Below are 12201 nucleotides of genomic sequence, written 5' to 3' on the forward strand. Positions count from 1 at the left end.
CACTCAGTCACAGACCGTCAGATGACCAGACACATACTGCAGGCGTGTGCATGTCTGTGGCCCAGTCTGCATGACCTCTGCCCTCATGCAGGCCCACATTATCACGGTCATTGCTCTCAACAAGAGGCTCTTCAGCTACCCACTGTCCCTGTAATTATCATTTTACATAAGCATGTATGCTAATGAGGTCACTCATTAAGCAATTTACATATGTCAGCTTACTTATCTGCACCACATGGGCCAGTGGGGGAGGGAATACTCAGATCTTTATCAGTGATGAAATGTAACACTTAATGGTATAAAAGAACAAACATGATCTGCTTATAAAACATGATGCAATACTATACCATGTATCTACCCAGTAGTATACAAAGTAGAATATACACAGTTCATACACTTTTTCAGTGGTCAAATTCAAGCACTTTTCAAGGACTTTTAAGGTCCATTTTCAAGCTTTTCCAGTACCTGACAACGGTTGTAAGTTGCATGTTTTAGAGGAGTACTTACATGCTACAAAGGTTATTTCACTCAACCATACCAACATCGACGGTTTTACACTTTTTACAACCAAAAGTTACAGTTTGCTAATCTCAATATTCAATTTAGTATTTTTTTCATTGAACATGTGATTATCTATAGTCAGATTGCACGAGAAATACAGTAAGAATTTCAAGCATTTTCAAGCACTTTATCCAAAATCTGAGCACTTTTCAAACCTTGAAAATACAACATTAGAATGTAAGAATTTTCAAGGATTTCAAGCATCTGTATGAACCCTGAATATATCTATAAAGGGCTCCACGTTGAGGAACTACAATATTAACCCTCCTGTTATGTTGCGGGTCAAATTGACTAATTTCAAAGTTTAAAAATCAAAAAAAAAAAAAATAGTTAAAAGTATTTTTTTATAAAAAGAAAAATATTAAAAATGTAAAATAATTTTAAATTTTTTTTTTTCAAGTTAATCCATTGTATTTTATATGTAGGTCTTTCCAATGTACATAAAACGTTTTAACATGCATTTTTTTAAATGTAAAAATAGTGAAATATCCTCATTGAACCAAGATCTGTGAGAGTAAAAGAACACGATTGCACTAAATATTGATTGAAATGGTCAGTAATGGAGTTATTAAAGAAATATAAACAATGTTTATTGGGATTTTTTAGTTTCTGGCACTTTTGGATAATTAAACATGCCCTGGGTCAAATTGACCCACGAACATAATTGCTGTTCCTGAGAAACAAACATAACAGGAGGGTTAAAATGCCCCTACATGCATTTGCTAGTGATAAAAACAGAATTAAATATCATAATAAGCCTATATGAATGTAAAAAGAGCCATTAATGAGTATTTTTACTTTTTTACTTTGGTACATTTTCTAAAAATACTTCTGAATAGGTCTTTACCTGTAATTGAGTATTTATAGACTGTGGTATTTCATCAAGATGTCCTTAAAACACCAAAAGTAAAAGTGTATTACGAAGTTGCATTAAATGGAAATAAAGTACAATAACCTCAATCCCACCACTGCCTGTAATGATTAAAAGCAGCAATAATACATTAGGGATTACAAATAAAAGTCCTACATTAACTTTAGAGTGATAATCATAGGAGGGATATTTTTGATGTATTATTGAATAAAAGTATGGAGCATTTTGTTAAATGTCAAAGTCGAGGTTCATTTTAAGCTAACGTCGATTTTTTATATACTGTTGGGCAGTTTAACCTATGACAATGCATCACATTCTATAAAGTCATCATAAACACGGTTGCCCATAATATTGGAATTATTTTGTTTTTAGACACACAACCCTCGGTTAATTGTGGTTTCATTTTCATTGTGATATGTTTGGAAGAGATTGATTAATAAGGTAAGAGACTTTATCTGTAGAGAATAAATAACATTGTCACAATCATTTCATGGAAATAGGTAAAAAAAAAAATATGTCATTCCAACTTCATGGGCAAACGTGTACTTTGTATATCGTGTTTACATGACTAAATTTGTTTATGCCAATAAATCGGAAGTGGGATCAAATAAGGGTCACTCATATTTTGATGTGAAGATTGTGAACGAGTTAAAAAGTTTTGCAGCCTAAAGTATTTTGGTGATGTATTCAATGTGTTTCATGTGTAAAAAATGTTGTAGCTGTAGAAATATTTTATGTCTCACATCAAACACTAATTGTATAAATATGCCACCCACACTGTAATAAATTATTCTGTAGTCATTTCATTTTACGTAATATATTTGATAAAATGTATTAAATATAAATGCGTCCTTGATTTTGAGGCAGTTGTTTAAGTAACTTTAATATAAAAATGTTTGAGATAGAATCTACTTATTTTGACCACATTGAATCTAATCTTTATGTGTATGTAATTCTAAGTCAAGAGAATTCTGAATGAATCCAGCACAATAGAATTAGTCCGTTTTTAATTGACAGGCACTTCCTGTTAAGTTGTTAACTCAACTTGTAACGTAGTTAGATTTAATTAATAATATTGCGTGCAATCTGTTGCCTCAATTTTATTGAGTAGTTATTGTTTATCTTTTTTTTTTACAGTGCATACCCCTTTTACTTCATCTTCTCTCTCTGAAAGATAGAAAAGGAGGTATATGACCCCTGACTACATCATCGTGTTGCATGTAAATTCATAGCACTATGTGTGGCATGTTGAGTGATCATATGGGCTTCATCTGACTTTTGATCCAGATAATCCACACTTTATGAAAATTGCCCTGAGCATAATGAAGTTAACCTTGCACATCTGTCACACATCAGTCTCTGTGGAGCTGCTCCAGTCTTTCTGACATTGCGCCCTCCCTCAAGGTGACGAGTTTCTCATAAAGCCCAGAAAAATATCTAATAAACTCTCCTATATTCTCCACTGTACATATTTATTAGGCCAAAATATAATGGAGATAAATACCTGTAAATTGACCTGAAAAATAGCAGATTTGTGTTTACGTGTGAATAATTATTAGGTTTGATGTGAAGACCTGCTGTAAAGCATTCACTGGTACCTTGACTCACACATCCGACACACACAGAGGCAGTGACCACACACCTGTTGCATGAGCAAATCAAATATTGTTTTATTCAGATTTCAGATTCAGATTCAGAGTCAATTATGGCAACAATTAAATGTGCATAAACAAATCTGAAGACAGAATAGTACATTATTGTGTGGCAACTGTTAGCAAATACATAAATGGTGGTTGCACTTACAAGTAAAAAGCAGTCAAAGCATACATGTGCCCCCAGCAGGGAAGAGAAACCACGGTTCCAGCCGGGAGACTGAACATGCGGTTTTTTGAGAAAATGGTGCTTTGGTTCTGTAGCAACTAAACACAGCAGCCTCAAGTCAGAAACATGTTGACCAGTGACGGTTACATTCATTTCAAAGGCTAATTTGCCAAATATGCATTTGGTGTGGTGAGCCTTCACCTGCTGAGTGCACGGCTATGATGGCAGGAACAACTTCCCGTGAGTCAGTGTCCACTGTAATTATATGGCTATAAGAAAGTATCTGGGGTGGATGAGTGCTAATATCTGATCTTTTTTTTTAAATAACATGTTTGCTTGGAAAATATTTTTAACACACAAGAGTAAGATGACTTGTTTTCAAAGTATTATTTCTCCCCACTGTGGATGTTATCTACTGTATGTATAATTTGAAAAAAACATATTACTGTGTATTCTGTAATCTGAATGTGTTATCTTTCTTTACATAACTACGCAGTTTATTTTGTTTACATGTTTGTACTTTTACATGCAGTCAAATCAAACTATAATAGAATACAAATTTTTGAAAGTTGTATGTTTCAACTGTACCATCGGAGCAGCAATACTGCATGACCAAGTCTAACAAATGATATATGGATATTATTGGATATGTCATCCCACAGGAGGGGTGGAGTTAGCATGACACGGGGATATCCATTCCCCTTCGACATTCCCTGGCAACACTAGCCACTGATAAAATAAGACAAAAAGCGCATAGCTTTCTCTGAATGCATTGGCCAAGAAACTAGTGCCCTTCCTTGCAAGCAATTTTTTAGCTGGTCTTCTAATTTAAGAATTTAAATTAATCTAACAAAATTCCTTATAATTATAGATCTTTTTTTATTCAAAATAATATCTCAATATGATACACATTTTTTTCTCTGTTCATTTGACTATATACAGAAGTGCAAAAAGTCAACCTTCGTCCCTTAGGTTAGAACTCATCATCTGCAGCATTTCTGACCTCTCCAGTCTGGAAAAGTCTTTGCCTTCTCACTCCTAATCTCACTCTCCACCAAAACATCCAAAGACCCGTCAATCTCACTGCTCGTTTTGGCCTGACATTCAGGGCAAACTTAAGAAATATTCAAACAAAAGTACATATCTGTTTTGAAATGGATACAGTAGAAAATAATTTGTACTCTAAAACATGGACAATCTATATTTCAATACAATATATTTTCAAACATGATCTGGACATGTTACAAGGAAAATTTAAGTTGGTTAAACATTAGGTTTTTTTGTCTGCTCAGAGATGCTGCAGTGGCAGCAAATTATAATGATCTCATTCCTTGTATCAAAAAAGTCTTTCATCGACAAAATTAACTGATAATGTAACATCATCTGAAAAAGACATCCAGCTATATGAATGAAAGTGAATATTTAAAACTGACTCAACACATTATCATTTATATGGTTTGAAAAAGTTATGAATGTCATACTACCTCAAAATCTACAACGGCTATATCAATGTTGTCAAGTAATATATAGTAAGGCAAAAAATAAAAGAAAAATCTACAACTACATACCTCAAATAGATTCAAATCCTTAAGTAGTACATAACACAGAAGTTCAATGAAATTTAAGAGAGTAATTGTTACTTTTACATAGAGAGAAAGAACAAAATAAAAGATCATAAGCGGCATGTGAGAGAACTATAAAACATCATTGGTGTTCTTTACCTGCATGGTGATTGAAAGTACATTTGATTGGGCTGGGACCCATTAATTGTAATCTAAGGCTTCGTTAGGTACATTACAATCGGTAAAGACACACTACACACCTCTGTGAAAACAGAAAAGGGACGTGATCATAAAATTGACAGATGAATGAAAGATGATAAACCTTAATTTAGCCTCTTGATAGATGCTTCTGTAACCCTTTGTGAATATGATTGAGAGAAAAAACTGTGCTTTGGTTTCCGTAGTCAGATCTACAAGTGAGAGTGAACCTTGATGTTTTTCTTGGAAATACAAACACAGAATGTGCTATATTTCCTCAGAAGCGAAAGTTTGCTTAGGATGAGGTGTGATATTAAAACAGGGTGACCAGACAAACAATCATTCAAGTGCACATGTGGTTTAAATGACCTAATAGACCTTTGGGTCTGTTGTTTTTAAATTCCCATCAATACATGGCTCAACAGTGCTTCTTGGAGAAACAGTTTTTCGAGTCGCTCCTCTTTAAAAGAGGGAGAACAAGGTAACACAACGTCAATTGAAATACACCCTCAACTTCACCAGGCTTTAGAGTCGATGGACTTGAGCAACAACTTAATCCCAACAAACAAAAACACTAGTCTAGGAAAAGAGGTATGACAAACTTTAGAAAAACCCTCCATTTCTGATTTCAACAGAACAAAAACATCAAAATTGAAATCCAAAATAATTGGCGAGAACCCCACTTCTAAAACTGATTAATTAGAGAAATAAAAAGTAGAAAAAAAACAAAACACTCACAATGGAGATTCTGAAAACAAAACAATACAAAAAAGAGCCATACAAAACTTTTACCTTCGGTAAACAAATAACACTGCTGAGATAACACTCTGGTTTTAGCTGTATGGCCTTGATGGCACATGACAAGGTGAGAAAAGCTAGCCTGGCTGTGCTTTCAAGGTACACAGGTATGTTGGTTTACCCAGAACATTCATACGTCCAAGACCCTCATTCCAACATCTAGTTTCACAAGTAGCCGTAAAAACACAATACTGTACATGCCTAATTCTTTTGGCGATTAAAATTCCTGTTAAAATCATTGTGCCTTTCAGATTTCAATTCAAATTCAAGGTGCATTTTTGCATTACACTTGTAAACTATGAAATATGGCTATCAATTAAAAACAAAATAAAGCAACAACTAAAAAAAAGGAAAAACAGATCTTGGTCTTCTAACGTACCAGCACTGGATGTTGCTTTAATGCAACCACGCTCTTGACCTTCTGTGCGTGCAGTAATGATAATAATTAGAACAAATTGAGTGCTATGATTTAGTCGGACACAGAGGTGTAATGTGAACGACACACTGACCCCGGCGCCAGGATTTCCTCTTCTCCCTGCTGGACGTTGAATTTGACAACAAATTCTTCTTGACATTGATATGTGGGTAGATGGCACAGATCATGTGTTGCACCTTTGATGTTTACACGTGTGATGAGACCATCGTCGTGGACCGGCTAAGAGATGGCAGACCCTCCTCGTCCCATTGCTTGACATTCTGAAGGTTATTTACATAAAGGCTGAACTCTTTTGGCTTGGACGGTGCCAGCACACATTCATTTGATCTGTAAGACATGATGGATTTCACATGAAAAATGGATTAAAGGTCTGTGAGTTTTGCTACTGAGAGAGAGAGAAATGTTCAGTCTATGTACACACATATTCAGGTATATTTTAAAGGGGACCTATTATCCTTATTTTCTGTCATATAAACATAAATAATGTTACAAAGCCAGATGCTGGTGTCAAGTGTTGCCAAAGTCTCAAATAATCCAGTAAATATATGACACAAGTAAAAAAGCAAGAAATCTCAGATTTCCGGCTGCAGTGTTTACCTTACATACACTGCTACATGTAGCTACATGCTAAAACGAGATAAACCTGCGATCTTAGTTGCTCATGATGTTCATTTCTGCCCAATTTTGGATCAAATTCCAGCTAGAACATGTTAGATTATGTCGTTTTTGGTTTTGAAGCTTTTATGACTGACTTTCACAACACAAAGTGCAGTTACAGGCATTCCAGTGCTACATGTAACTACATGCTAACACAAGGAAGACCTGTAATCTTTGCTGCCATGTTCATTTCCTCACAATTTTGGATCTGGTTCCAGCAGGAACATTTTTGATTGTACATTTTTTTGTCTGAGTCATGCCCAGTCATGGGCAGTGTGAGGCTAAAGTGTGTTTTGAACATTAAAGCATGTAAACATGTTTGAGTAGAAGCCCATAACAGTGAACAAGTACAAACTTGAAAATGAGCATAACAGGTTCCCTTTAAACCAGAGCTAGAATGAGCCACTCAAAAATGAACAAACTTTGTATTGAATAGAGGGAATATGAGGATTGAAATAGGAACTCACTGTTCTTGAGAGGAACTACATTTGAGTCAAGTACTTGTGACTACTCAGATGATCTGCAGATATTATTGGAATCTGAGGGTAGAAAACAGACAGGGATCAAATGAAACATCCAAAAAAGAAAACACTCAAAGCGGACATTGGCCGACAACACAAACACAGATCAACACATTTTAACCACATCCTCTCACATTAAGACGAGTTCATTACTGAAAAAGGACAAAGAGGACAAAATAGAAAAAGCACTTTGGCCGCAGTTTCAGTTGCCAATAAGAATCAACAAACACTTCTGGACAGCAGGGAGGGGAAGAGGAGGGCTGACGGGAAGGGAGGGATGAGGGGGGCAGAGGGAAACTGTCAGTGAGGTGGCTCCCCCATGCAAATCTAAGTCCTCCATGTTGTTGACCTGCACACCTAAAATGCAGAGAACTGGTCCTGGATCAAGACTGCTAACATGATGAGTCATCCTACATTTTTACAAGTCTTTACACTGGTATTATGAAATTGTGCAACGTACTAACTGCTTACAAAATGCCTTCAACAGAACTGAAAGCAGAATGTTGCAAATCTTTAATAATGAATATGTCCAGCTTTTTAAACATGAAGAACATGGTAAAGCTTTGCTTTACAAGCTGGAAGCAGCAGCGAAAAAAAAGAAAAGCGAAGCACCAAAGGGCACAGATAGCGACTTTTGCACAAGCTGTGCGAATGGCTCTAAAAATTTTGAAAAAAAAACTACCTCATACATACCAATTGCATGTATTCGTTGGTAGTCAACTTTGATAAGGAAGAGTCCTCAAAATGGGAAAGGACAAAAATCGAGGTTACAATGAGGACAAACATTAAATACAATACAGTATGTTTCTTTTTCTTCAGAAAGACAGGTGGACCTAAGAATGTATGAATGCATCTAACAGTGTATGAATGTTGTGGTAGGTGTTAAAAACTTAAAGCCCAGTATGATATGTGCACATGTTGGACTCTAGTGTAGGCCAACAAGAGGGAGTACCCAACCCACCCCTCGCTGTAAGACACAAGCATCCCCAGATCGTCCATGTGCATTGAAAGACAGCGATGAGTGAGATAGATAGATAGATAGATAGATAGATAGATAGAGAGAGAGAGAGAGAGAGAGAGAGAGAGAGAGAGAGAGAGAGAGAGAGAGAGAGAAGAGAGAGAGAGAGAGAGAGAGACTGAGACGGTAGAGGTGCAAACCTGATTGGTGGAGGCAGTTGCGAAGGGGCTTGTGGCAGATGTGGTGGCTGCAGACACAGTGGCGGGAGTACCACCGTGCATCATGGGAACTTTTTTTGGAAGGAAAATCATGTAAGCAAAAATACACAGAGGAGCAGTGTAGCCACATACACACCAGGCAAATGAGGGAAGGAGAAGGAGAGAGAGGGGGAGTCAGTGAGGGATTCGATTTAACTGGTTCCCTTTCTTCCCTCTGCCAACACTGATAAGAGGTCTTGTGATATGAGAACTCGATGTGACACAGTGGAGCTGCAGCAGTGTCTTACTTCCACATTTGTGCATATTATTAGGGATAAAATTGCCACTGGGTGAACACCGGGTGAGGGAAAACTTACAAAAGTTCTACAAAAATTACACAAATAAAAGGGCTGCCACATAATGTCACATGAGGCTTGAAGGCAGAGGAGATACGGGGGAAGGTTATAATTGAACTCCCTCCATTTAAAATAATTGTTTTAAAAGAGTTTCAATAGGTGTCAGGTTAGACCAGCCAAAAGCCAAGTTTAGAGCGAGCATGAGAACAAGAGTGGTTAAGCAAAATGTAGTAGGTGTACATAGAAAATTAACAAAATAGATGTCAGTTAATTGATTATGAACAACAAGCTGTCATACAGGTAATAAACAACATTTGAATTTTTGTCTTTCCTTATGTGGACTCTTGCGTTATGTTTCAAATCACAAAAAGTATCTTCACGCAAAACAGTGACTCTCAAGTTATCAAAATCGCTATAAGTCAAACACAGAAAATTTCACAGGATGGTTCAGTTTCGATGACGTGCGAGTCACAGACATGAGGTTACAGACAACTGAAGAAGGAAAGCTGGAACCTACCAACGCTGGCTGCAGGTGTCATGCACAATATTGAGCCTGCCCATCATGCAGTGCAACAGGAAGTGGATTGGATAGGGAAGAGAAATCAAAACAGCCCGTCACAAGGTTCGTTAGAGTGAGGGGAGAGATAAGGTGGGAAAAAAAAGGTTAATATCTCTTGGACACAGTCATCAGTGATTGGAATAGGCGAAGTGGTGAACGCATCATATCTGTTAATCAAATGAGAGTGTGAATCTAAACTTTTGTCTCAAGTGCATTGCATATGAATGTGTAATACAACAAGAGGGATAGTGCGGTTTTTATAACAAAGAAGTATTAAACATTATATACACACTTTAGACAGAAGTGAGGAGAACAGCAGATGTGAACAGAAGCCAGACTCTGCAGCCTGCTGTTTGTCACCATTAAATCACCCATCCAGCCCCATTCATCCAAGCCCAAGCCAAAGCCCCATCCAAATATGACTGATCACACCATGGACACTTTAATCTAACAAACTAGTTACTGAGTTCTGTCCTTTCTCTTACAAACATCCATACCTTCCTCATTCAGCCTGCCTAAACTAGGAGTAGCAGCGTTTTATTAAAGCAACTAGTAGGCAGAAAGACTAACCCATTCTTAACAACTAGTGGCCATGCAATGCCAAACAAAGCACACAATTTTAAAAGCATCCTTATCTTTTCAACTGCACTGACATACAATCAAATAGAGAGCCAGGGTTCCCACACATTTTTAGCAATGAATTGTAAAAACTTTTCCATTACTTCATTTCAATAGTTTAAAATAGCGATGGTAGGGTGCAATAATGAGGCTCTTCCTCCAATGTGCTATGCCCTAAGACAGGCATTGCAAAAAAAATGTAGCATGGAACATTAGTGTGGCCTATGTATGCAGGTCCAGATGCTGGCAGTGTGTTTAGTGGCCTTGTTGTTGTCTCGATGCTTTTCCTTTTAGCATGGCTAACCAGAACCGCTTTCCCCATGTTGTAAATGTCAAACGTTTTGGTGCAGAGCCTAAATCCAGCATGGCAAGGGTCAGCCTCTCCCTTGAGCCATGTATTAAATTTTCCGTTTGAAAGCTAGACATTGTTAAACACGCACTACTCAGGCTCTTGCAGATAATCAAAAATGACAACGCTTGCTAACTTTACTCTGCATATATATACAAATGTGTATCATGTGATACTAGGGATGTTTCAAAAGTAGCACAGCCCAGCACTCAATTTTAAAATAGTGTTACAAGGAACTTATTTAGTGTAATGTTAGATATGTTTTGGGATTTTCATAAACATATTTTAAACAGCAATTAAAATAATGTATGTTCAAAAAATTTCCAAAACATTTTATGAATTCAAAACCATTTCCAGTCCTTGATTAGATTTTCCAGAGGAATTTCATGACCATGGGAACCCCGTAGAGCTTTTATGTTATGCTACGTGTGAATATCTTTGTAATTTCCCTGTGTCTCAACACAAATAGTCCACAACCAAACTGTTCTGTACTGCAATCTACCACTTTGCCCAATCCCAGAAAAGCAGGAGCCAGGTTAGACTGATCCAGGCATCCTCTGGGTGGTCAGAGCACTAGTGGTGGTTGCTTTGGGAGCCATACCTGATGGGAGGAAAGCAGTCTGCTGCTGAAACTGCATGCTGGCCAGGGCCTGTTGGTACTGGAGCATGCTGGTGTTAAGCATGGCAGAGGCCCCATTGGCCTTTTCCAGGGCTGCCCGCTTGGGCAGGGGAGCCATGACACTAGGGGCGATGCCCTGCCCAGCCAGACGGAGGTGAGAAAAAGAAAAAAAAACAGATAGAAAGAGAGAGAGAGGTGCGTGGATAAGAGAGAAAGGGTGTGTTGGAAAGAGGCAAAAACGGGAAAGAAAACAAAAAAAAGTACATACGTTAGAGGACATCGTATAAACAGCATCACAACATCCTTGTGTGTACAACAACAACAATATCATCATATCATCAGTAGCAAGCAAGCAGCAGTCTGACACAATTACTACACAAGCAGGAGCATGGTGCCTACTGGAGCTACTGGCTAACAAGCATTCATAGATTTATTATATTTCATCAGGAAGCTTATGTTGATTATAAACTTTGTTCTTTGCTAAGGCTGTCTAAATGCAACATGAGCAAGCATTAACTATTAAAACAATAAGGCTGCTAACAGGAGGTGGAACAGGTAGTAAGCACAGAGAGAGGGAGGCTGCACTGCTAGCTCCATGATAAACTGTAAGCCATGTTTAAGTGATGGTTCACTCTCAGACAAATGTCAAAAATGGTCTCAGGCCAACAGACATGAGTCAGATGTTAAAAGGTATTTTTTCCAGGGTGAATATTTACACCATAAAACACTGTATGTAGATTTTGTCTTGGCATGAGGCCACCCTTGAGGTCTGAATAACTGTGACAAGATTTGATGATGGAGTGAACTATCATTTGAACTGTAATCATCATCTGTTATGGCCCTGTATGGTTTTAAAGACTGTTCCTCTTAGCCCCACCCTTATCTTTGTGACATGCACTAGCGACACAAACATGCACACATTTGATTGAGCTGCTTCACAACACTGACCACTGACTTAGACGTAAGACTGAAGCCATGCCACCGTTATAGAAGCTCTACTCTTCTAGCCCTTGCTGACTTTGTTAAATAACCTACAGGTGATGAATTGATTGTGGCTCCTTATCCCAAATTCCACATCTGAATTCGTGTTTGAGGTCATTTCTACATGAGGAAAAGGTTG

At 37.5% G+C, this 12201-nt stretch overlaps 1 protein-coding gene across 22 annotated transcripts in view; it reads right to left on the reverse strand.

The window, feature by feature from the left end:
* Positions 1–3186: 3186 nt before the first annotated feature.
* LOC131980636 (muscleblind-like protein 1) overlaps positions 3187–12201 on the reverse strand; it is a 42415-nt gene continuing 33400 nt past the window's right edge. For 8 of the 22 annotated variants that reach the window (XM_059344895.1, XM_059344891.1, XM_059344900.1 and 5 more), the window contains 6 exons: positions 11064–11217; positions 9454–9489; positions 8584–8672; positions 8119–8163; positions 7372–7443; positions 3187–6574 (listed from right to left, as the gene is read on the reverse strand). In XM_059344895.1, coding sequence (XP_059200878.1) covers positions 7387–7443; positions 8119–8163; positions 8584–8672; positions 9454–9489; positions 11064–11217 — 381 coding nt within the window. In that variant the 3' untranslated portion in view covers positions 3187–6574; positions 7372–7386. The remainder of the gene's footprint in view (positions 6575–7371; positions 7444–8118; positions 8164–8583; positions 8673–9453; positions 9490–11063; positions 11218–12201) is intronic. The other 14 variants (XM_059344897.1, XM_059344905.1, XM_059344902.1 and 11 more) reach the window with 5 other exon arrangements.

This window comes from Centropristis striata, chromosome 11 (genome assembly GCF_030273125.1).
Source record: "Centropristis striata isolate RG_2023a ecotype Rhode Island chromosome 11, C.striata_1.0, whole genome shotgun sequence".
NCBI classification, from domain to species: Eukaryota; Metazoa; Chordata; class Actinopteri; order Perciformes; family Serranidae; genus Centropristis; species Centropristis striata.